At 39.7% G+C, this 25,455-nt stretch overlaps 4 protein-coding genes across 5 annotated transcripts; 2 read left to right on the top strand and 2 right to left on the bottom strand.

Moving 5' to 3' along the window:
- The first annotated feature begins 2,679 nt into the window (after positions 1–2,679).
- LOC135433634 (uncharacterized) lies at positions 2,680–4,105 on the top strand. The gene is made up of 2 exons (XM_064689787.1): positions 2,680–2,884; positions 2,947–4,105. The coding sequence occupies exons 1-2, from the start codon at positions 2,725–2,727 to the stop codon at positions 4,071–4,073; spliced, it is 1,287 nt and encodes a 428-aa protein (XP_064545857.1). The 5' UTR covers positions 2,680–2,724; the 3' UTR covers positions 4,074–4,105.
- A 560-nt stretch (positions 4,106–4,665) lies between these two features.
- Positions 4,666–6,091, bottom strand: LOC135433593 (uncharacterized). The gene is made up of 2 exons (XM_064689739.1): positions 5,917–6,091; positions 4,666–5,846 (listed from the first exon to the last, which is right to left on the bottom strand). Exons 1-2 carry the CDS (start codon positions 6,068–6,070, stop codon positions 4,711–4,713), a joined length of 1,290 nt encoding a protein of 429 aa, XP_064545809.1. The 5' UTR covers positions 6,071–6,091; the 3' UTR covers positions 4,666–4,710.
- Positions 6,092–7,084: 993 nt separating this feature from the next.
- On the bottom strand, positions 7,085–19,846 carry LOC135433740 (uncharacterized). Its single transcript, XM_064689973.1, is given in 8 exon segments — positions 7,085–9,370; positions 10,378–10,449; positions 12,201–12,260; positions 14,488–14,595; positions 16,794–16,879; positions 17,158–17,245; positions 18,665–18,987; positions 19,718–19,846. Coding segments are annotated over 7 exon segments (1,452 nt in total). The 5' UTR covers positions 18,833–18,987; positions 19,718–19,846; the 3' UTR covers positions 7,085–8,500.
- Positions 10,989–11,882, top strand: LOC135433499 (uncharacterized). Of its 2 annotated transcripts, none has more exons than XM_064689611.1 (3): positions 10,989–11,270; positions 11,329–11,427; positions 11,570–11,882. In XM_064689611.1, the coding sequence occupies exons 1-3, from the start codon at positions 11,109–11,111 to the stop codon at positions 11,780–11,782; spliced, it is 474 nt and encodes a 157-aa protein (XP_064545681.1). In that variant the 5' UTR covers positions 10,989–11,108; the 3' UTR covers positions 11,783–11,882. The 2 variants fall into 2 exon arrangements, 1 of the variants encoding a protein (XP_064545681.1); XR_010437098.1 differs by having other exon boundaries at positions 11,003–11,270; positions 11,329–11,505.
- Positions 19,847–25,455: the final 5,609 nt, after the last annotated feature.

Genomic DNA, 25,455 nt, shown 5'->3' with positions numbered 1-25,455 from the left:
CTTTAAATATCTTTATCAAACTCAGCAAACTAGGAAAACTTATCAGTCCCCGAACTATGATATGATACTAATTGATAACCCGTATCCAAGTTGTGATTCCGGAATTGCCTAAAAAGTTAGCATTTTATTATTATATATACAAGTATGTATGTTAATATGTACTCACATATAACCAGAAAATGGTTACGTTATTGGAGAAAGGCAGGCTTTATTAATAAATGGTGGTGCGATATAGAAATTTGTATAAGTGCAAGGCTACGCATGCATATATGCATACACATATAGGCTTGCAAACATACTCACTTACATAAATTACAATAAATAATAATAATTTTCTTACTATAAAAGCAGGAATACCTGCTATGGGCACTTGAATTCATGAGAATCAAATAGTAGGGCAATGTATATAAATCATTTTTTTCAAATCAGTTTCGCAGCGAATGTATACATACATACATACATACGAACACACGCTAACATACATGCTTACAGATTGAAAAAAGACTCACTCCTTTATGTAACACTTCACTTACTGTCAAAGCAAGAGGCACCGCGGAGCCTACTTGAATTTATGAGAATCGCATAGTAGGGCATCATTTAAAAGATGTTTTATTTTAAATTAACTTCGCAGCGAATATTAAACTTTGCATTTGATAAAGTAAAACACATGCTTATGCATACATACAGACATGCATGCATACATACATACATTCAAACACACATACATATAAATAAAATTAAAGAATATTAGATTGCCAACACAGCTTGTGAATCAAATTCGTTAATTGAATTTGCCTCGCAACGGGTGAGTTATTAAAAAAAGTAAAGTTAACTTGGTCCGCGTTTGCTATACGAGAACATTCACAGCGGGTATTACCCGGCCTTGCCTGGGCCAAGCTGTTAGCTTTAAATTTTGAAACAGCATGGACATGAGTCAACGATGGAAAATGGGCGAAAGATTGAAATTCTCCACGGGAAATAGGTGGGATTCCATTTACAAACGGTGAATCATGTTTTAAATAACATGTTACTTAGATGTTTGCAGCTGAAACGGAGTTTTCTAAGCCTCATCTTAAAGTGCGCTTATATGTCAAAGGCCAATCAGTCAGTCAATCAGTCAATCAATCAGCCGAGACAATGTAGATGGCTGCCAAAGAAAAGATCGAACGGAAATTAAAAGCTATATCCAAAGATGTTTTATGTCTGGGATCAAAAGAGTCTCTTGGCAAGTGTCTGGTATATAAGCTGCGGCATCCCCTAAGATAACTCAAACATTATTGAACCATCGGCTTATATTTCCGACTAATTGAAAAACTTCTTAATGGAATTTCTGTTGCATTCAAACTATTAAATGTGAACAGAAATTGAATGTTTGCTTGTGCATCGTTGAACAAATTGTATTGTCATGCTGTAAATCGTGTAAATCGTAGCTAGCTTGATTATTATTGTTGTTAGCTTGTTAACTTGCCTGTCATTTGTACAGGTATTAAAGGCACTCATGCGAAAATTATAGAAAGTCTAAGCTCCATGTAAGCCTCAATCTAGTTAATCGTGTGCAAAGCTTAAATTAGCTAAGGCTGGCATTGAATTTAAAGCCAAATCTGTTAAAGCATAAGGATAGCACACTTAATATATATTTACGAATTTATTGCTGTTTAAATTAAGTTCTTGAATTCGGCAGCATATTTGCGGCTTGCCGGCTTTGCCTACTAATTGACTTATTCAGCAAATGGACTCAAGCATATTAATGAACCGCCACACTGCATATATTTATTGGCAGCTATGCCAATTATTTAGAATCAACAAGTAATTGAAGCTTATAGGCTTTAAAGTTCAAGGACCAGCATACCAATCGTGCTAAAGCACACATCTATATATACATATAGATATATATATATAAATATGTACATGTAATATATTACATTAGACGGCCTAACGCCTGCGAAAAGTTCCCGTGGCGCTCATTAATCATTATCTGGCGCCATCTAGCGGGCGGCGGCGGCGGCGGCATACATTTGGCTGAATTCAGCTTAGCTCATTTATCTGCATCAAATCAATTAGCAAAGCACCTTGGCACACCGGACCCTTAGGCAGCACATTCCGTTTCCTTGGTGATCCGGGTGCCTTGTCCTTTTTTTATTTCTGCTTTTTTTTTTGCCCATTTTGCTGTCGTTTTTGTCCTTGCTACGTGCCAATTTGGCTCGTTTTGCTCGCTCATTCGTAAATCTAAACAAATCATCAATTTTCACAAATTATACGCGCCCCTCAAAGTGGCGCTGGCTTGAGCTCCGCCCCCCTCCATATCCTTGTTATCGTTTGTCCTTGAGCCTAATTGCTTTCGTTTCATCGCTGCGCTTCCTGTTGTCATCCACACCGTTTTGTTCATTTTACATTTCATTAATTAATGCCAATGGCCACCGAACTTTGACATATTGAGCTTAGCCCCCCTTAAGTATTCCCCCTTAAGGGTTCCCCGCTTTGTCAGCTGAAGATTCTCTCCGACAATTGTTATCTGTGCGGGGCACTCGAAGCAAATGAATGCAGCACTTAAATAGCCCCATCGAATCATTTTAAATTGATATGGAATTTTATCAATATTCGTGTTGATGATTTGGGAAATATTTTTAATTAATTTGCCAAATGCCATTAGATAATGTTAAGTTATATTTGGCGGCTGAGCCTATTTAAGTTTGGGTCGCATCCAATGTTTTGGCTATACGCAAAATGAAGTGCGTCAGTCTCCTATTGCTATTCGCTGCTCAAGCGGCCTGGGCTCGCGTGCCCTACCAGCCCCTGCCCGACATTGAGGTGCCGCCAGTTCTTGAGGATGAGCTCTACGAGCGTGCCATCTATGTCGACCCCTTGCCAGAAGGCCGTGCTGCCGGTGAGTATCGATCTTCAAGTTGTCTACACCACTTGCTAACTCTCAATGTCCGTCACCAATAGGCTGCAGTGTGACCATCCGCGGTGGTCTGCCCAAGCCAGAGCCAGTTTACCTGGAAACCAACTCGGAGAACCTGTATCCCTTCAACCATCTGGGCGTCATGGATGTGGAGAACGGCAAGACCCTGCAGCTGTGGTGCCCCAGCGGATTTGGCACACACTCCGAAAATCTATTGACTGCGACCTGCGTGGGCGGCACCACCTTCAAGGTGGATGGCAGTGATCACGAGTTCAAGGATCTCTACTGCAACTCCTGGCCTGGCTTCAAGGCCGTCAAGTCTGGCGCCACGTGCAATGGTGGTGTGGTCATTCGCGTGGGCTTTGAGATCTCTTCGTCGCGCTTTGCCGAGCAAATGCAAATTTGCTTCAACGAGGAGGAGGAGGTGACCCGCTACACGCGCCACCAGCTGTACCCGGGCAGCAACTACTATGAGACGGGTGTGGACCGCATTACCTTCCAAACGGCTGGCTACTTCAATGGCAAGAACGTGGACAAGCTGTACACGCAGGTCACACAGCTCGAGACCATCAACAAGGATTTGGGCGGCGATGCGGATAAGTATTTCGACTCGGCATCAAACGTTTACCTGGCACGCGGTCATCTCGGCGCCAAGGCCGACTTTGACTATGCGCCCGAGCAACGCGCCACCTTCCTGTTCATAAATGCGGCGCCCCAATGGCAGGTCTTCAATGCCGGCAACTGGGCACGTGTCGAGGATGGCGTCAGGGCTTGGGTGTCCAAGAACCAAATGAATGTCAACTGTTATACGGGCGTCTATGGCGTGACTACGCTGCCCAACAAAGATGGTGTGGAGACTCCGCTCTACTTGGCCCGCGATGGCAACAACAACGGACTGATTCCCGTGCCCAAGCTCTATTTCCGTGTGGTCATTGAGCCCTCAACGCATCGCGGCATCGTCTTTGTCGGCGTCAACAATCCCCATTTGACTGAGGAGCAGATCAAGAAAGACTATGTCATTTGCAACGATGTCAGCGACAAGGTCACCTACATCAACTGGAAGAAGACGGACATCAAGGCTGGCTGGTCCTATGCCTGCGAGGTCGCCGACTTCCTCAAGACCGTCAAACATTTGCCCGCTCTGACGGCAAATGCTGGTCTACTTGTCTAGGATATTACAATAAAATGAACTGCTTAATCGAATATTCAAAAAAATGCCAACAAAACTTATTTGTGAAGGGCTTGTGACATTGCACACAATTTACTCCGATTTATGTATCGGTATGAAGTTTTAAACAAGCCCGGAACTCCAAGCTGAACTGTTTTTGAAAAGCCTTAGTCCCAAAGCACAATTAATCGTGGCATCAAGCTGTACATTTATCTAACTATATCGGGTAGATATCAATTTAAGATAGAGCTTCTTTTTCCTTTCCTTCTGCCTATGAACATTTGTAGAGCTTGGAATATGTGGGGTACTACGATATCAAATTGATATGATTAATTGCACTTTTTAAAAGAAAAAAAATGCTGGTTCGAACCTTGAACCGAGCCATTGCCAATTGATGTTTGGTTTTGCAGCCGTGGATTTATATTTGTTGGCCACTGGTTCGAGCCTCAGTGAAAACATTATATTTTTCTACTTTCTGTATATCAGAATAAGTAATCACTGCGAATACCAGATCAAAGATTTGATAATTAATTAATTATCAACTCTTTTAATTTCCCCTTTTCCTTTAAAGCATTAATATTATAACAAATATGAATATTTGGCAATTTCTTTAATTCAATCTAAGCTAATCCTACGGCAATTAAACCAACAAACCGCTGACGGAGAACGCGGGCAAATGGGTAACCTTTTTGCGGAACTCGGACACCTCGCAGGCGTATGAGTAGCCCGCCAGAAGGTCTGTGCGCTTCCAGCTGATGTAGTTGATCTTATCGCTGACATCCTCGCACAGAATATAATCACGTTTGATCTCGTCGAGACTCAAGTGTGGATTGTTGACACCAACAAAGACAACGCCCTTCTTGGTGCTGGGATCGATGACCACGCGGAAGTAGAGCTTGGGCACGGGAATCAACCCATTGCCATTGTGATCGTAGGCCAAATAGAGACTGGTCTGCCTGCCATCCTTGTTGGGCAATGTGGTGACACCCCAGACGCCAGTCCAGCAGTCCACCTGTTTCTTGTTCTTCGTAACCCACGCCCTAACGCCATCCTCGACTCGAGCCCAGTTGCCCGCATTGAACGTCTGCCATTGGGGTGCGGCATTGATGAACAGGAAGGTGGCGCGCTGCTCGGGCGGATAGACAAAGTCGGCCTTGGCACCCATGTGACCGCGTGCGAGGAACACGTTCTTCGGTGAGTCAAAGTAGTTGGCCGAATCCGTGCCCAGGGCCTTGTCAATGGTCTCCTTTTGCACCACCTGCGTGTACAGCTTGTCCACGTTTTTGCCAGCGAAGTAGCCGCCGGGGGCGAAGTTGATGCGATCCACGCCAGTGGCATAGTAATTGCTGCCGGAGTCCAGGGTGTGGTGGACATAGCGAGTGACCTCCTCATCCTCATTGAAGCACACCTCGTACTGTGTGGCAAACCGGGAGTCGCTCAGCTCAAAGCCCACCTTGATCAGGGTGGTGCCGCCGTTGCAGCTGGAGCCGGACTTCTTGCCCACGAAGGCTGGCCAGGATGTGCACTTAATAGCCGAAATGTCGTGCTCCTTGTCGCCAACCTTAAAGGTCGAACCGCCCACACACTTGGCCGTCACAGATTTGCCCGAAAGCGGCGAGTCCAGGCTGCTGGTGCAATGGAACTCAATGGTCTTGTCATGCTCCACATCCACGTTGCCAGTCGCCGAGAAGGGAAAGAATTCCGTGGTGCCAGGCTTAATAAGAAGCGGTTGTGGATTTTTCATCTCGGTGCTTCGTATCTTAATGGAGCAGCCAGCTAAGAGGAATAGATAACGTCCAGTTCATTGTCCTGTCTAGGCTTTGGGCCGCAAAGGCCTAGCTCTTACCCGCTCTATTTGCCGGCTGGACTGGCTCCAACATCTGCGGCACTTCGATCATATCCGCTGCCCACAGCTGCTCGCCTTGGATGGGCAGGAGTCGTGCCTGGCTGCTGGCTAGCAGCGCAAGCACACTGAGAGCAATCAATGTCGGACTCCACATGTTTCTCTACTGTTGGACCTTCTGAAAAACCCAAGCGCTTTTAAATCGAATGCTCCAAAACTGATTAGATCTCAAATTTCCCACTATGCTGAGTCCCAATTTTCATTATCATCGCAAGTACTTTCGGGTACTTCAACTCGCTCCGAGTATTCTCATATACATATTGGAGTACGCCTGGCGGTTGTGATTATTATTTTGATTATATCACGTGTTGCGCGTGTCGTGCGAACGCCTTTTGCGTTTTTACCCCTTATCATTTAATTAGTAGGGGCCAGCACTCTGACGTCACAAAGTTTGCGTTTTAATGCCCTGTCACATATATAAAGGGCAGTTGGAGACATCTTCGTTAGCATAAAGTACACATAAATATATTATTGATTAGAGAGCGATCGTAGACTATAGAAGCTCAAGACAATACTTCACTATAAGATACCCTTTCGATTTATTGAAATGACATTAGTAATGTCTTCAATTTTCAGAGAGATCGTACAATAAAAACGGAAGTTAGGAATACATGTTCGATGGGGTTTATACCGAGAATAATATGTGAGTACTAGAGGATATTTACTAGTCGAGCATACTCAACTGGGGCATTTAGGCCGCGTTTACACGACACACGCTTAAAACTCATCGTGTAGAAGACTATAAAAAAAAGTCCCGCACCTTTAAAGATAAACGATGCCGTGTTGGCATTACCCAGCGTCAGGTCGATAATAGGCGGAATGAAAAATGATTGTGATACCGGGGAATGGCTGCTCCGCTCACGTGCTCCACACGTTTGTGTTCTATTTTTGCACAAATATCAAGTGTTTATTCAGTTTTTGTTTTGATTTTGGGTATACATTAATTCACATTCAATGATTAGCTTTCAAAGTGTTTTGTTTTTGGCGCAACTGTACTTTTAGCAAGTATATACTTAAATATACTATATATATATGTATATAGACTTATGTACAATAATAATACAATTAGCGATATGAATACTTTTGTTTCTTTTTTTTTTCTTTGATAATAAATATGAACTGGCTGATTTGTTTTTCTGGTATTTGTTTATTTACAATTAATATTTTAAACGCACTTCAAATATTAAATTTTTGCTTTCCCTTTTTAAGCTGTTGTTTTCTGCTCTTTCGGATATCTATGTTAGTTTTTAAAGCTTTTGTTTCCAGCTAGCCCAACAAAAATTAAATTTTGCCCGAATAAAGCTTCATCTGTTTTTGTACATGACTCTACGATAAGAGCAAAATGTGCGATAATTAAGTATTTTCTTTACTGGGCATAAGTATTTTCTATAACTAGTTTTATCTGATCTTTACTTCGCAAATACACACTTCTATATGTATATAAACTTTTTTGATAGAGAGAAAGTAGCTTAAATTATTTAATGCAATAGATATTCTAACTTCACTCTGTACTACAGACTGAACCGAATAGATCTTCACTCCATCAAATAATTATGAATAATTTGCGTGTCTATGTTTTGAGAGTTTGAAGACTTTATTGTAACGGTCCAACATGGAAATAATCTTTAGATAATGGAGTTTTTTGAAAAAATCGGTTCCGCTTCACTTTTCCGTTAACATTTTGATATAGTTTCTTTCCGCTTTAGTTGAGAGTTTACCTGGTTCATACTTAATACTAAAGTAAGCAATACTTGAGATCCCTGTCTACTTTCTACTTAGTCATTTATTTTTATTTTTAATAATCTTATGGTTTATTTGTGATAAATAAATCTTAAAATGTATTTGTTATATCTTATATATCAAGGCTGCGTATCTGCAACTCCAATGTAATTCTTTACGGTGAACCGAAAACGAGTTTGGTAAAAAATAAACTATTTTTGGAGTAGACCCAATTATTGGATTTTGGGAATATATCTAATTTAGCCCGCATTTTGTTTATGAAAATATTTATAGCTTGCAATATTTTCACCACGACGGGCAATAATAAATGAAAAATAAAATGTTTGTAATTTCGAAAATGTTTGATAAAGCAAAACCCCTTTTCAACCTCTTTTCACGGCAGGAAGCTGGTTCAAACCGTGAACTAAACTATCTGTAATCTTATTATGCCTTTGCAGCCTTTTTATATAGCTTTAGCTTAGACTTGGACTAGATCTTGGACTATGTAGAGAATAACTTATTTGCTATGGAAATTAGCTACACTTAAATTTTCTTTTCTTGTATCTTTTTTTTTCCCACTCGCTGTCTTTATTTAATAAAGGTCAAGTCTGCGGTTAATTTGCATCTTTATATGTACAAATCATATCTTTTCAAATGAATGCTTTCTTGTTTGTTTTATTTAATATGTTTATTTTTTATAGGGATTTTCTTATTATATGTATTTGAAGTTTGATTCCTATTACATTTATTTGTCATGTGCTGATCGCTTTATCTTCTTTGATAGCAAAGATGTGACGATTTGACCTACCTATAGAAATATGGCCAGCTGTGCGTATATCTCCACGGCCACCAAGAGGCCCATTATGGAGACATTTACAGCGCAGTAGACGCGTCGCAGTGAACGTCGGCGTTTACGCTGACGCTGACCACAACCTTTGCCAGAGAGCCGCGTTCCAGGCTGCAGATGCTGCCGAGTGTCGTCGTCCTCGCTGCTGCCGCTGCTGCTGCTGCTGCTGCTGGTATCGCTTCCGCTTCCACTCCCGCTGCTGTCGTCAGCTGGTGGCATTGCCTGGCTCCGGCTCCCATTTGCTGAAGTTCCATTGTGGCATGGCGGCCAATGTCAAACCGACGCCAGCGACGAGCTGCTGTCATAGGCCACCAGCAGGGAGTCGTTCTCGTCGCTGCCGCTGCCCGCGCTGCGCTCCGACTCGTTGATGACCTCCAGCTGTGTCTGTGGCCGGCTGATTTTGTATTTGTTGTGGCGCTTATTGATCAGCACGCTGCGTATGTTGTTGTTGTTGCGCCTCTGGCGCTGACCCTTCACCCGGACTGCTGCCGTTCGAGAGCGCGATTTGGATGCACCCGCGCCCAGCATGCTGCAGTCCGCATCTTCCTGCTGCTCCAACTCCAGCTCCAGCTGCTCTTCATCCTCGTCCTCATAATAGTCATAGTAGTCGTCATAATCGTAGCCCACTGCATCATCCTCCGCATCCTCCTCATCATCGTCGTCGTAGTCAAAGTCAAAGTCGAAGATGGCGCAACAGCCGCTCTCCGCCTCGACGCTGTAGCGACGCTGTCGCTGGCGCTGCTTGGCGCGCTTACCCTCCAGATGGACCACCGAGGATTTGCTGTGGGTGCTCACGCTCTTGTACATGGGCGCGAAGATCGCGGTCTTGGCCTGGTTTCGATTGGAAAGAGCAACGACATATGGGCGATAAATATTTAAATCACTTGTGTAGAGAGTTTTATATTTTGTCATGGACTAAAGAAGACACCTCCGATGAGGACCATAAAATTCACAAATTCCTGATCATCAACAAGTAAAAGTCCGTTTCCTGTCCTGTTTCCTAATCGCACGGAAACTCTGCATTGATGCGTCGGAATCCGCTGGATCGGACCACTTTATCATAAATCAACTATATCTTTAGAGGTATACTATAGATAGAATCGGTCGAAAATTGAGTTTTTTTATACATTTCCCCTTATCACCCTTATCTTGAGCCAGTATGAGCCTTATTCTCCTCACATATTGGCAAACACTTCAGCCATGGTCTAGGGTATTGCCTCCTCGGCTTGCCGAATTATCCTCAATACTTTTCTTTATGAAAATCCAAACACAGTTAATCGATTTTTTCTTAATCGTTTTTTTCTATTTCCCACTTATTGAGAAAATTTAATTTTTCGCAATCCCCTCCGGTCCGCACCAGGTGATGCCCGACCGCACCAGATTATAGAAATGCAATCCGGCCCACATGTCGAGAATTTTATAATTTTGTCATGGATACCGATATTATAAAGTATACATAATCCTGATTAACAGGCAGCAGTCCGTCATGTTTCCCAATTGCTCAGACACTCTGCATTGATTCGTTTTTTTGTTGCGGCAGCGTATAAGTTGAATCGGCTGGATCCGACTTCTATATCATAAACCCTCTATATATACCTCTATTATATAGTGCTTTGATAACTTTCCTCTTTATGAACATATCTTGAGCCAGCTTGATCACTATTCTCCTCACATAAACTTAAGCTCTAGTCCAGAGTATTGAATCTTCGGCTTGCCGAATCGGCCTTAATACTTTACTTTATGGAAAACCACAAGCCACACAACGTTAAATGATTTTTTGTTTTTCGCTTTTTTCTGTTTTCCCATTTATTGAGAAAAATGAATTGTATCGCACTTACCTCCGGTCCGCGCCAGGTGATGCCCGAACGCACCAGATTATAGAAACGCAATACGCCCCACATGGCGAGCACCTGTTTGATTTAGATGGGAGACAGGGGGAGAGAGGGGGAGAGATTAAGAGAGAGAGAGGCAGAGAGAGAATAGGTTTTAATTGAGTCACATAAATTCCACTTAGCACTCACACATACACGCACACTCTAAATAACCAGAAAAACATTTTTATGTTTATACTCTGTTGCCAATAGAGAAAGAAAAGGTATATTGGTTTTCCACAACGTGAAGGCCATTAATTTTTGCACTCCCTTTTTACCTCTATAAACTACTCTTTAGTCTTCTGGCATGATGCCATTAGAGCAAGTAACTTATTACGAATATGCAGTTAGAGTATTGCACAGTCGTTGATTTACGAGCTAATGGCGCTCATGGATTTTACCTATAATCAAATTATTTATGTCATTTGTTGTATATTCGCCTAAACGAAAGCATAAATCAATAAATTCATGCCGATTACTATGAAACGGAGATCAAATTGTATTGTTTGTTTACTTGCATTGGAGAATTATTCAAGTTTTATTATAGGAAGCCAAGTAAAATATGTAAATAGTTGAATTCAAAGAAAGACTTTGTAATCAGATTGTACAATTTTCAAAAAAAAGAAATAAAAAATAGATTTTCAAAATTGTGTAATTACATTTAACGTGTTCAGCAATATTTTAAATTGTCGTTTGTAATGTTCCAGCTGATACCATACGATGAACAAATTTTCCTTATTGCTCGCAGGTACAAGCTTAAGGTGGATGCAAGTAGAGAATCTATAGAATTGTTGGATTTTCCCAAAAGTTATTTTTTCATAATGCATCGAATACTGATATTTATGTGTATGCACGGCCTGGTATGACTTAAGATCCGAAAATCTCTATCTATCTGTATTCCTTTGAATCCCCAAACAGATGAAGAGTCTGTATATCTTTACGTGCCATTATTGCAGTTCAGTTACCAAGCTGCCGACTTTGTGGCATAATAATCGATTTTTGATACTCCCCCCCGAGGTAACTCGACAATTGCGTTGTGGGTTTGGTTTCTTACACATAAATGCTTGGTTAAGTTTGACCTATGCTGCAATTGCCGTAAGACTTGATTTATTTTCGCTGCTTTTGTGTTTAATTTGGATTAATTTGCCTCTTTGAACAGTTCTCGCCCGCACTTATGATACCCTGGTTGATATATCATTACGGTTTCCTCAGTTTACGCCTGCTGAAGTTCTCCGTCAAAGTCGTGGGAAAAAGAGTGCAGGGTGAGGGCATGCAGACGTCTATTAAACTGATGGGCTTGTCGCTGAAAATCGCCTTTGTCATTCTATGCAAAAGAAACTATGAAGCAATACTCAAGTCGATGGCGATATAGAATTGTATTTCATCTATTGGTCATTGGCAAGGTGTATTCGAATTTTTAAATGTACGGGCTATTTATAGCAATAAAAAAAACGGAGTGTAAAACACACAAATTGTTGACTGACTGTCTAATTGATGTAACACGTAGAAGGTTTATATTTCTATAATTCCACTCAATTGGCTTCAAACTCATTGCCAAAGTTCGCGTTTTAGAACATTCATAATTAACTAATGCTCGACTTTGCTAAATAGACGCCCAAGATTAAAAGTTGGCGAAGAACTATTTCAAGCTTTTTTCTCATGATTAAGCTATTTAGATTTGCTTCAAGCTCAATTTTATAGATGTGTGAAAATTAATTTCTTTTAGATAGGCTTCAATTGGTTACACACACACACACACACATTCACCGAAAATTTGTATAATTACTCACATTGATAAAAGCGCGTGCGATAAAAAATGCCACCTCAGCCTTGCACATGGCATCGAACTGCTGTAAAATGTATAAAAATTTATTCAAATTAATTGATCAAAAATTAATAATATTTAAAATACTAAGGGTAAACTCTTTTGGTGCAAACTAATTGCAGCTCCAGTTACTCAGATATGTTTTAAATAAAAGCTGCTATAAACCAGGTAAGATTATAAGCACTCTGCTGCTTGCCTAAAAGATACCCTGTAACCAAAGGCTCCTCAATCCCATTAATAAATTTCGAATTTATTCATTTATTAAATGACTGTTAACTCTTGGGAAATTCGGCTTTAAATTCTTTTATATTGACGGTTTCATAATATATACACGTTTTCCCATAGCCTATTATACAATTTTCCGTTCGTTTTTTTTTTTTGGCTGCAGGGCATTTAAAAAAAGAGGCACAAAACTTTAAGGGCGCAAATATTTTTTCAGCGCTGGCGAAGAGAACGCAAGAGAAAACAAAAACATGAGTTTATACCTCCACAATTGTAATAAATTATGCATGAGGCGGCAATTTTGTAACGCTTTGGTGGAAAACAAGCAACAATTGCAACAAAAAAGGCGGGCGCGTCGGGGCACGTTCGTAATAGAAGCAGCCGCAAAAACAAATGTGGAAGACAAATAAAAATGGCGGCGGGGACAAAGCGGAGAGCAGCAAAAGTTGGCGTGCAAAAATGCCCAAGTCTGTGTCTATTTGTCTGTGTGTTTGTGTGAGCGAGAGAGAGAGTGTGAATGCATGTGTGTAATAAGCCTATGGCATGCCACGGCGCCCGCTTGGGGTAAGTAAAGGAGTAAACGAGAGAGCGAGCGAGAGAGAGAGAGAGTGAGAAGTGGGATGTGTGGGAGTAAGTGAATGAACCCTGTTGTCAGCTTTGAGCTTTGCGGCTTCGTTTTGCCAACTACTTTTAAGTATGCGCTTAAGCTTTTATTTTTTTTGCTCTCGACTATGCGCTTCACTTGGTTAATCAGGCACCTCAGTTTTTAATGCCTAGCCTGTGACTGCAACATTCAAAGGTAAAGCGTTCGCTTTAACAAAATTTAATTTTAAGCTACAAAGCGAAAGGGTTACGCTATAACAAATTAGTGTGACAGTTCTTAACTGAAGATTTGAGCTATCTTTCTATCTATCTATTATTTTATATTTTTTTCCATGCTATGGTAGTTATTCATTTAAATGTTAAGACAATTCAATTCAATAAACCTTCTTTCACACATCAATATAGGTTTTCAAAAAGGTTTTTTTATATTAAGCATTAACATACATTTAAAACCGATTTTATAATAATTTTCTTTCATTTTTAAGAATTTGGTATACGGATTCTGGGTAATTTTGAGATTAAGATATCTAATAATATAAATTTAATTAGATATTGTTTTCTTGGTCATCTATCTTGAATTAAATTCAATTATTTTTCTGTTCGCAAAATCTGATTGGACTAAAATTTCCCATTTTACATTATGGTTTATCTACATAGTTAACCACGCTCTTCACCTTGACGAAACGCATATTAAAAATGTTAACTATTGGACTTTGATTCACATGGATTCACATTAATCGATATGCTTTACGCTAACAGTTAGAAAACATCGTTTCCAAGCACACAAAAACGAATTCCTAGAAATAAATAAACGCCGCTTGTCGCTAGCAAAACTCTCTCGAAAATCGGACAAAGGGCCAAACGTCATTGGGAACATGGAAACATGTCACAGCAACCAATACAAAAGAAAGCGTATGTTTTGTGTTTACATATCAATTTCAATTGTCTCTGGTTTGTAGTGCATTTAACTGTCGTTAGCATCCGACCGTAACCTAAATTCTTTGTTTGATTTTAGCATAAAAAAGCAACTTTTACATATGTAACGGATTTTGCCCTGGTCTTTTGTTATTGTCGTTGATTTCATTGTTGTTGTTGTGGTTGTTGTTGTTGTTCTCGTTATTGTTATTTTCTAGCATTGAGTCCGTGCAATTTATTTGTTTGTTTTGCCAGATCTTTGTGCTTCGGCTCGAATTGATTTATGCCAACGCGGCATTCAAGAACTCTCATTGATATCATTCACAAGCAGCTCCCGCTGCGCCGAGGCTTTTGTCGGACTGCTGGCTGAGCATAAGGCTGATTGGCGGGGGCTTTCATTAAATAAATGGACCACCAGCTACGCAGCTTAGATATGCATTAAAAGCGTTTGTCTGGCGCGCCCAATTCCCACACCTGTCGGTATGCGGGTCGCCCCACAGGATTCGACTTACCTTATTCACATGATCACGCAACACATTCGAATAAACCATGGCGACAGCTTCTAAGGCCATAAACGTAATATAGCCAATTATCCAGGGTACAATTAGGCCGGGGTTTTCCTGTGGGCAATAGAACAGAACGGGTACACAAATATTACATCCCTCTTTCAATATAGTCTGGGGGTGTTGGGATGGGATGGATAGGTCACCAAAGTCATTTGCACACCTTTAGCTGGCATCAAATTGAACGCATTGATTTTCTGCGCGCCCTCACTCCAACAAATAATTTATTTCCCATATGAGACTGTGCGTATGTGTGTGTGTGTGTGTGCGTGTGCTGTCATATATCTCACTAGGGCGCAAAACCTGTGATTGCATTTTTTGGCACTTTTACGCGTGTAGCATTTTGAGGTTTATTTATTAGATTTATTCTCCAGCCACGGCCTTTGCTGTTGCTGACAGTTTTAGCCGCACATTTTGCATATTCCATTTTTAGACCAACAATATTTTCATATTTTTTAAAGCGATTTAACGGGCTGCATTATGTGCATTATTTGAGATTAAATAAAGTGTGCTAATATTAATATTATAATAGTTTCCGAACGTATAAAATTCGTACATGATGGAGCATAGGTATTATCCTTCTAACTTCAACATTTTAGCAGAATCTCCCAGCCATGTTAATCCCATAAAAGCAATCTTTCGGAAATTTATCTCTTCAAAAGTTTAGAAATATATATATCACATATATGCCCAATGTCTGCAAGAGTATATCATGTTCGGCAACCTGCAACAGTTCTTTCTCATTTTAATTGAGTTTGTGCCAAGCTCCTCTCATTTCTCACACATACACACATATACAGAGTTAAAAATGCCTGCACTTTCATGGAATTGTTTTCCATACAAATTGTTGTCAAAATAAGCAGCCAGCTTTAATTAATGCCAATGGTCTATGCATTATTTAAACGCAACGGGTACAGGCACCCATTTAGCCAGGTTGCTGGCGCCTAAGAGCAAATTGCAATTAATTTGGCCAACATACAGAGCTCTCTTTTCCCCAAACACACACACACACACACACATTCACGTGTGCTGTGCACACATCGAGCTATACAAATAAGTGTAGCATACATTTTAGGGCAATTCGTTGGCGTCCGTCTCGCATTTGTTGTTACTCTGTTTTGTTTTGTTGTTTTTGTTTTAGTTGTTAGGTCGAAATTAAAAAATTCCACACAATGCGCCACGCAATGCTCCCTTCAACTGGATACATAATCTTTGTCATGTGTCGCCGCCAGTCGTCAGCCAACCGACAGTTGGTCTTGTGTACCCAATTGTGTGACAAATTGTCTGCATTGTCAACCATCTTTTTGGCATTCTATTTTCCTTTTTTTTTTTTTTTGGCAACCCTTTTAAATATGTTGGGCGGGTTCGTTCGACTTTATTTACATCTCTTTTTTTTGTTTTTTATACGATGACTCCATCATAAATTCTTCTCTCACAGGAAGTTTAAGCCATTGTCAGTTTTTACTTGAATAACTTGTTCAATATGTTCAGATCTCTTATACTCTAGAGCATAAATTTGCGTTTGAATATGTTTACTTCAGAAGCTTCAGCTTAAGAACACAAAATAAATATGTTTAACTTTCGTTCGATTCACATGTTAGCTAGAAACTGGCTGAAAGTATTTGGCCATTGGGCATAAATTAAAATTTCTACTTGTTTAACTTTGTTCTAATAAATATTCAATTTTAATCCAATTTATATCAGAAGCGAGCTTCGAAAAAATCTGCTACTTTGACATAGTCTAAAACGAATGCTCTAAACATAAGTTTAGTTAACGTTATTTCGATAAGCTTTAATGCATTTAAAAAAAGCTTATCTAATAATTTAAATAATATGTCAAAATTTAAATCAAAAAATTGATTTATCAGTGGAAATATTTCAATTTCACACACTGAAATCTATAATAAAAGGACATTTGAAATTCAAAATGTCGATAATGTGCTTTTATTTTGGTCCTTCATTCATCATTCGACGCACTTCGATAGACAGTGGAGGCGTGGCACATACGCCTACGGGCGCACAAGTTTGTAATTTACATTTGAATGCGCCTTATTTGTTTATGGCCTGCAAACAGTTCGGTCACAGGCACAAAATGTGCATAATTTGCATATATTCGGTTTGAAGTTATTTGATTTACCAGTCCGTGTGTGTGTGTGTGTGTGAGTGTGTGTATAAGTGTGTGTTTGCTTGTTTGACAACCTTTTGTTGAGTTTTGTAAAATGGGGAAAAGCCTTTTAGCAAACAACGAAACTTACCCGACAGATGCCAAATATCAACACAATGCTTAACAATATCATCGACATTTGTGTGCCAATTATGGCAAAATATGCAATTTGCACACCTGCAAAATAAGAAGACAAAAATAAAACTAAATCCACAAATGCTCTTAAGATACAAACAACTTAGGTAGAGGAAACTACGTATATGTTAGACTAATAAATATAAATATATAAATATAAAATATGTAAATATATTTTAAATTACAGACACTCCACATTTTGTATATTTATCAAAGTGTAACATTTATTATGCTCAGCTTAAGGCCAGCCGGGACATATTCTCATGTATTTGCATATGTACAATTGCTTAATGGCTTAAATGAATAATGCAAGTGCTTACCGTAGTAGACATCCTGGAGCTCGGCAGATTTGTGCATGTTAACATTGATGCGCCACGAATAGATCAGGACGATTAAGAGTGATATATTCTAAAATGACAGAGAAATGTGAGAACAAAATGAAAAGAACATTAGCACACATATTACGTATACGCAATGCGAGCCTGCATTTGAAAAGGTGCCAAATGTGACACCCTTTTTTGTTTGTACACAAAAAAAATTTCTTTGCTTTTAAAATGGCTGCGTGGAAGAGGAAGCGGACTGTCGCCGGAAGTTAAAATATTCATCGTAAAATTCTGCTATAAATTTATGTGCTGCAATTTTACAGCGCAATTAATATTTAAATACAAAGTTTTACACTTGGCGGAGACATTCATTACGTTCCGTGACTATCCTTACAATTCAACCCGATGGAATACAACAAAGCGTGCCACTAATTGCACGTGGCAACAACAACAAAAAAGAGGAAGAAAAACAGGTACTTAAAATGCAACAACAAATTTGACTCGCAGGTTGCCATGCACATAATTTGTATACGCAAATTGCAGTTGTTATTGTTGCTATTGCCTTTGGTTCTTTGGCCCCGCTGCTGCATTTGGTAGTACATAGAAAAATCCCATGCACGATTCGGCCATTAACATAAATTAAATGGCATAATGAGCGTCGTGTAATTGCAATTTATAAGGCACAAGATGAAGAAAAAGCGAGTGCACAACGTGGCGGAAAGCTGATATCTATTTGGCCATAGTTCTTATAAGGCGGGTGCATAGTGACCTCAGGTAGAGCGCGGGAGGTAAATTGAGAAATATTGTTAACAATTAATTATTTTTAACTTCTGTTTGTGTTGTCTTTGGAAACTTAAAGGCTTTTCAAAGTTGGCTTTGCTTTAAATTCAATTGTAGCTGATCTTTTGCAAGAGTTTGTCTACAAATATCTATTTATATAGAGACCAAATACTATTTTATTTAAGGATCAGCCAAATAAGCCGCAGCTGATAATAATAATATAAAAGTCTATATTGTTGATCATGTCAGTCCGATCTTTTTGCTTTTCTGTACTCTACTTTTCGGGCACTCCCGACTAGAGCACTTTTAATTGTTATTTATAAAAATTCTAAAAATTCTCCACGAATAATAATTAAAAAAGTTGTTTAATTATGTAGTTCATATAAAATGAAAAAAAACTAATAAGAGCTATATTTTGAACTGGAAAAGTTAACTTTTAATTTATAATATATTTGTAAAAAATTGCCGTAGGTATTAATACTCTTGTCATTTGCCTGTCAATTTAATGAGGTTTTCCCCATTTGCATTAAAGATAAAAAGGAATTATCATAAAAGTTGTTCAGCGCGCGTGGCACTTGTATTAATTACGTTGAAGAATTGCGAAATTTTGCCACTGGGACAGTTTACAAACAGTTCAGAATGACATTGCGCATACGCCCGGTGGGACTTGGTGGCAATATGATGTTAACAGAGTTTTAAAAACAAGAACAGTTGTTGCACTTACAATTGTGTAAATTGCGCTTGTTATGGCCAAATTTTTGGCATGCAACATGCGACAGCAGCGAGCGCTACCCGTTAGCGGTCCATACGGATAAAGGATGACGGACTTCATTTTTTCAGTACGCGCAGCGGCAGCGGCAACGGAAATGCAAGTTTTATGTTTTGTTTTCATTACGTTGACATCGTAACAAGGTGGCGATGTCTCCTGCTACCGCAGCTGTTGCTGCCTCTATTGTGGCCAGTTGTTGTTGTTGCTGTTGTTGGTGGCGCAACCGCCCATTAGCGTTGCCTCCCTGACGTACTCTTTTGTTGCCTGTTGGTGCTGGCCTGCAAAAACACAAGATAAAAATCGAATTTTAAATATTGCGTTAAATCGTTGCTATTAAGTGCATGCATGCGTGTGCGTGAGTGTGTATGTGTGCGTATGCGTGTGTGTGTGTGTGTGTGTGCGTGCTTGTATCTGCATACTTGTATCTACGACAAACACTTTCGGATTTTTGCAATTTGCACTCGCTCAAATACAATCAATACTCTCAAAACAAATTCTCTTTATGATTGCCTCGATTTGTTCGCGTCGCCCACATTTTGCCTCCTCGATGCATTGAGTGTTGGTTCGAATATATCTGACAAAAATGTATTTTCCAATGTTTCACGGTTTACAATCAAAATTCAATACCTTTTTAATTTAAGCTTTTAACTGACATTCAACCCAATCATTCGGCCACGTAATCCGCTTAGAAACAAGCCAGCAACAACTCGAAAAAGTCATCTCGTTGTGCCGCGCACGACTATTTCCGTGCTCAGCTATAGGCTCGCATTCTGATCAGCTTATGCCACGCCCATGCCCTCATGAATATGGAGCACAGTCATGGCAATGTCGCTTGCGAGAAGAGGATATCATCAAAAAAAGAAAGAAAACTAAGCGTGTTCTAGCTGGAGGTGCTCGACTAGGGCATACCCTCAACTGAGGGACATACATACTGAGGTTCGAGCTTCCTTCTATACACACAAGAAAACACACACAAACATACGCACAGTTTACCCTGCTTCTTCTTACCTTTGCCTCTGACCATGGAATGTTGAAGTCGGTATTTATAGTCCGATCCTTGGGCAATTTTCTGAGCTTAAATATGGCACCTTAATATGTGTATATACCTAGACTCAAGGCTCTAGCTTAATAAAATCGGTTTGTTTCTTCTAATTTTGGCGGAGTTATTAAAAAGGTTAAATATATTCTTTATCATTGTATACTATATGAAATTTTTAATTTTCGAGTTATTATAAACAAACTCAAGTATAAAAATCGATATTTATCGATTTTATAGAAAATAGAGGAGATATATAAAAATATGTATTTCGAATTTCAGGTCGTTAGCTTTTGTATATTCTGGCAGACAGGTATCATTAGATCGACTCAGCTCGTTATTCTGGAGAATATGTTTTTTAGGTTCGAAGATGTACTTTTTTTGGGCTGTTACATACATTTTTTTGGCCAGTTCAGGGTATAAAAACGTAAAATTGGTGCATGCCATATGAGAGGCGCTTATTGAATCGAATTTGTTGACTGGCAATTCGTGAAGCTCTTTGATGGCAGCTGCTCCACGTTGCCACATGTCAACGCTGCGATTGCAATTTGTATCGGCTGCCGGCGCCTTTAGTTATGCAACGTTTTTGTGCCTAGTCACTGTGGACGACTTGTCAGTGCCTGCGCCTGTGCCTGTGCCTTTGCGCCCTAAAATCAATCATACGCCAGCGTGGCCGCCAAAATCGAAATCGACACAAAGCACATATACAATAAAAGCACAAACAAAAATACAAAAAAAAAATGCTGCATGAAACCGAAAACAAAGCGGGTAAAGTGTGTAATGCGATATTTTTTATTGATTTTCATGTTGAGCTCTCGCAGGACTTGTGTGTCAGTTTGTGGGCGTGTGCATATTCGAGTGCGAGTGGGTGTTGAATGGCACATTGTATTTTAGTCAGATGATTTTGCTTGATATGAAAGCACTTGATGTTTGCAATATGCATTTGCCACTTGACTCCGAGGGAATCCACCCAAGAGCTACACGTAAACCTTTTAAACAAATGTTAAAATAGAACAGGCCAGAAGATAAATTAATCTAGTCGCTCTGTAGAAGAAGAATATTGGTAGTATTTAGGTAGAGTGCCAAAACAAGTTCAATATAGAGAGGAAAGATGAGCATTATGAGTCCCAGAAGAATGAGTGCTAGAAGAATGCTGGAAGAATGCGAATGATATTTTCAAAGAGAGCCTGATGGTTGCTGGAGGAATTCCAGAATGGATGAGGATTAGGATTAGCTTCCGCTGAGGATGCCTTAAGAATGCTTGCAGATTTTCCATGGAACGATAAAAAATTGCTTATTGCACAAAGAAGTACCCAACTTTTCTTATTTGGTTCTGGCAGAATTACAAAATCAGTTTTATGATTGTCACGAGCTTTCAGCTTTTAAGTAGTATTTATGGAATTGATAAACTTTGCTACTTGGACTTAATTTAAAGGCATTTCTAGTTCTTTTTCATCTAGTTTCAGTGGAAAAATCTGTTTTGGTGAGTCAACACATAGGCACATAACATTTGCTTTCATCTGATAATTTTCCGATGACAGCTTTCAACATTTTCTTATTTGTCTAACGCGCTGTGCTCTGCGCTCTTTTTTCGCTTTTGTTTGTTCTGGTTTCGCATTTGTTGTTGATATTTTTATGACACTGTAAACATTTTATATTGTGAATGGGTATTCATGGTGGCCTACAGTTGGCTTGTTGGCCGCTGGGTCCTTTCACTCTGACCAGCAGAGCGTGCCAGTAATAGCAAACGAGTCCTTGCAATGCTCACAGTACTGACGATGTGTGTGTGTATGTGTGTGTGTGCCTTGGCAAATGCGGGCCAACTTGTGTTTCCTGCACGAGTTATCTATTGAAATGGACGCTGCCTGCTTGCCCCCTTTCCTCTCCATATCCATCAATCAGGCGGCACAAGTTTTTGCATTAGACATAATTACTTAAGCGCCAACTAATTGAAAGCTTCTTGGAGATTTGTCTGGTTTTGATTAAGTGCCACAGACTTAGACAGTAGTCCATCAAGTGATACTTGTCAAAAACTGACAATTTCGTGGCCATCATTAATTACGCATTACGCATACGCCCAAGTGGCAGTCAGTCAGTTGGCCTGGCCATCGTTTCCACTTTTCCACGTTGCCACGAATCACATGAAAAGTGAAAAGCCCGTCGATTGCAATTTTCTGCGCAGTAACAACTGCCACCTAAGTGCCATTGTGTGGCAGCGAGCGAAAAAATATCATTAAAATCCATGGGCAGATTGCTGTTAAATGGAAAACCTTGAATTTAAACAGTTTAAGGCAAAAGAATACCAGCACAGCAACACATTATGTGAAAGCACGCAGCTGTCTTAATCAGTAATTAAATTGGAACTCGCTTTGCCATTTCTTTAAAGAGATTGCCAAAGATGTAGGTAAAATGAAAGAAAAATTGTCCAGCGTGGCGCATATTCTTATAGCAATAGAATCTAGTTACTTTATACATCAATTTAATTCAGTTTATAATATTTTTTAACATTTAACTTAACGGAATTTTGGGCTTATTATTAGCTTAGATTTTGACTTTAGCTGGTTTTTCTTTTGACCCAAATAAAACAACCTTTTTATTTGCTTCAATCTTCTTGCCGATGAGAAAGGGTATATTTAACAAAAGAATCAAGAGTTGAGGATTTCTTTGGCACACCGATGACTTGATACTCTTGCAAACATTTCCCTTATGTAGATATATGAAAATCGTGAAGCTTGCAAAAGCTGAGTTTGATGATAATATCTTTGAAAAAGGAATATTATTCTATATAAAATCCTACTCTTCGACCGATCGCTCATATGGCAGCTATATGATATAGTGTTCCCTTGTTGATAAGATATCTTGTTAAACAAGAAAGTTTTTCATACAAGAACCAACTCTTGGACCGATCGTTCCTATGGAAGCTATTTGATATAGTTGTCCGATCCGGCTGATTACCAAATATGTACTGCCTGCAGAAAGCCGGAACTATGTAAAGTTTCACGACGATAGATTTAAAAAGAGAGAGAACCTCCCAAAGAAACAGACGGACGGACAGATGGCCAGACGGACATGGGGATATCAACGCGGATGTTGATGCTGATTTAGAATATACATATATAGTTAATGTGGTTGGAGATGTAACCTTCTATGCGGTAAACATTTCATGACAAAATTAAAATACCCTCCACCAGCGTATATAAAGAAAAATGAAGAATATAATTTTGAATAGCACAAAATAATTATTGTTAGCGCACGCTAATTCCTATTTATATATTTCATGACATTTCAGACGTGGGTACAGGATATTACCGCGAGCATTATGGCATAAGGTTTTTTGAGTTTATGTTTTTTGCAAATTAAATTCATCAACAATAACAAAATAAAGCCTCCTTCAAGGTCCTTGCATATTGCGTGCCTGTAAAGAAGTACTCTTAATTTAATTTATTTTCTTTATTTTTCTTTCTCTTTTCGCGAAATATTTTGAAATAACATTCAAGCTGCCGACAGCTAGTTGATTATTAGTCAGAATCAGGGGCAGTCGGCAGGTTGGGTGAAAGTGAGGTCCATCGTGTGTTGGGGCAATCGTCAAAGCTGTGTGGCAAATTGCCATTCGAGGGCCAAAGGGCAAAAATGAATGAGAAAGATGGGCACAAAGCAAATGTGCAAAATCTCATTTACAGTTGAGCTTAAAAATGGCAAACAAACCGAAAGCCCGCAGCTCAAGCCCGACTAGCCGCAGATAGTTGGATAAATATTGGCTAGCTGCCAGCCAGGACACATCAGCTACAACTACACGGCATGTCGAACAATTTTCTCCTTTTTTTTTTGCTGCTAGACTTTTGCCGGCTTGCGAAAAACTTGACTTGATGTTATTAACTTTTTCACTTCGAGCGCACAATTTGATGAGCTCTGCTATGAATGTATGAAATAATTTTTTTTTAAATATAAATGAGAACGCTCGAGATTGGCTTAGCTTCGGCAAAAAAAAAAATTGAATTAAAGGCAGCTCAATGTAAGGGAAATAAACTCATGATATAGTTGGCGATGCTTTTTGAGCAGAGGCTTAAGAAATATTGACAGCTGTGCAAAAGTTACTTGATAAGAAATTTAAGTTTAATAACAGCTGCTTCAAATACAACTGACAATGGAGATAATCAGCAGCTAGGCATAAGCTGAAACTAAAAGCGGCTTTTGATTTAAGCCCCAAAAGCCAGTCGACAAAAGCTGCTATTGGCAACCATTTCGAGCTGCTTACCACACATAGTATTTATGACACATGTATATCAGTTCATATACATAAGAATGTGTGTGTTTGTTTGTGTGTGAGTGTGTGGGTGTGTGTTGGTTAAAACCGCATGCCGGTTAATTGCACATTGGAGCCGGTTATGTTCAGATAATCGCCACATAAAGACATTTCATTATTGCCCTTTCAGTTATGGTTTATGTGTGCGAGACTGTGTGTGTGTGTGTGTATATCGTTTTTATACTAATGTTACGCACAGCAACCAACACAACAGCAACAACAATAATAATAACAATAACAACCATGTTACGCAAGTTGTGGGCTCCGAAAAGCCGAGCTGTTTGGCCTGCCCCCAGGCTCTGTCCTGGCCTTGACTTTGTGTTAGGCCTAGCAAAACATTAAAGTTTTGTGTTTTGCTTTGTTTGTTAGCCGCCTGCTTATTTGGCTAATTTATGCTACGCTTTATTGCCTGCCTTCTCGACACGCCATAACATTACGAGTTGGCCACAACTTGTTGGCAGCGAGTTGTGCCTCCAGGTGGTTGCATGTGCCACGGGGCGTATGAGTGTGCCCCCGTCCCTATATTGTCTTTGCCTCGAAGGTGTTTGCCAGGCTTGCGCATTATGATTCATTGTTGGTTTTGGGCCAACAGTCAAAAGGTAGCCAATTCAAAAGATTTATTAGGCCCACATAATGAAGTTCTTTAGCCAAGTTAATGATTCTGCAGTTAAACGAACGCAGGCAGCAGCTGCTTCTTCTGTTGTCAGCGTTTATTAATGAATGGGCAAGGCAGCAAAATGATGTGTAGACTAGCACAAATAGACAAGAAAACATAAATTAATAAAGAAGAGATGAAATACTGTTTATAACATAATTAAATGTTTCATTCCAGTTTGATTGAGTCAAAGATTCGCATTCACATTGTGTCAACACAATCTGACCTGAAACTGATTGACAGACGTGGCGTGTAAGACCTGTGAGCAATCCCTTCAAGCAGATGGTTTTACTAAGTACCTGTTGCAGCAACACATTCCATTTTGGGAACAAGCGTTTTATCCTCTCAAGCAGCTCTATTCATTTACCAGACCCTTTGCCTGTTTGCGCACATCAGAGGCTCAATTTGTCAGCAAGTGCGCGTCGGGCACTGCAACAGACACTTTACACCGACCCAGCCAAATCAGCTAAGGCAGGCCTTAACAATGCTTTTTATACCCCGTACACATTAAAAATTGATGGCAAGCGGGTATAACAAAGTAGCCAAAGTGCATGTAACACCCAGCAACGTATAAAGCATATTTTCCATCAGAATCATCATTTGGATCGATATATATGCAAATTGCCTATGCTAATATATATCTAAATACTATTATGCCTATATAGATGAGATCTGCCTACAAGGTATCTGCTAGACGTGCATTCAGCCCACACGAGCATTGTTGCTACCTTTCGCTTAAGCCCCAAGCCCAA

This window comes from Drosophila montana, unplaced genomic scaffold (genome assembly GCF_035044405.1).
Source record: "Drosophila montana isolate Dmon_TW-CO22-7 unplaced genomic scaffold, ASM3504440v1 contig_3218_1, whole genome shotgun sequence".
NCBI lineage: Eukaryota > Metazoa > Arthropoda > Insecta > Diptera > Drosophilidae > Drosophila > Drosophila montana.
Note: the sequence above shows the minus strand (reverse complement) of the source record. Positions and strands in the feature narration are given on the sequence as shown.

Coding starts and splice junctions, on each gene's coding strand:
- LOC135433634 (XM_064689787.1), top strand. CDS start 2,725: ATGAAGTGCGTCAGTCTCCTATTGCTATTCGCTGCTCAAGCGGCCTGG. Junction 2,885..2,946: donor GCCAGAAGGCCGTGCTGCCG/GTGAGTATCGAT, acceptor CGTCACCAATAG/GCTGCAGTGTGACCATCCGC.
- LOC135433593 (XM_064689739.1), bottom strand. CDS start 6,070: ATGTGGAGTCCGACATTGATTGCTCTCAGTGTGCTTGCGCTGCTAGCC. Junction 5,847..5,916: donor CCAGCCGGCAAATAGAGCGG/GTAAGAGCTAGG, acceptor TATTCCTCTTAG/CTGGCTGCTCCATTAAGATA.
- LOC135433499 (XM_064689611.1), top strand. CDS start 11,109: ATGTTCCAGCTGATACCATACGATGAACAAATTTTCCTTATTGCTCGC. Junction 11,271..11,328: donor TTATGTGTATGCACGGCCTG/GTATGACTTAAG, acceptor ATCCCCAAACAG/ATGAAGAGTCTGTATATCTT. Junction 11,428..11,569: donor TTTTGATACTCCCCCCCGAG/GTAACTCGACAA, acceptor CTCTTTGAACAG/TTCTCGCCCGCACTTATGAT.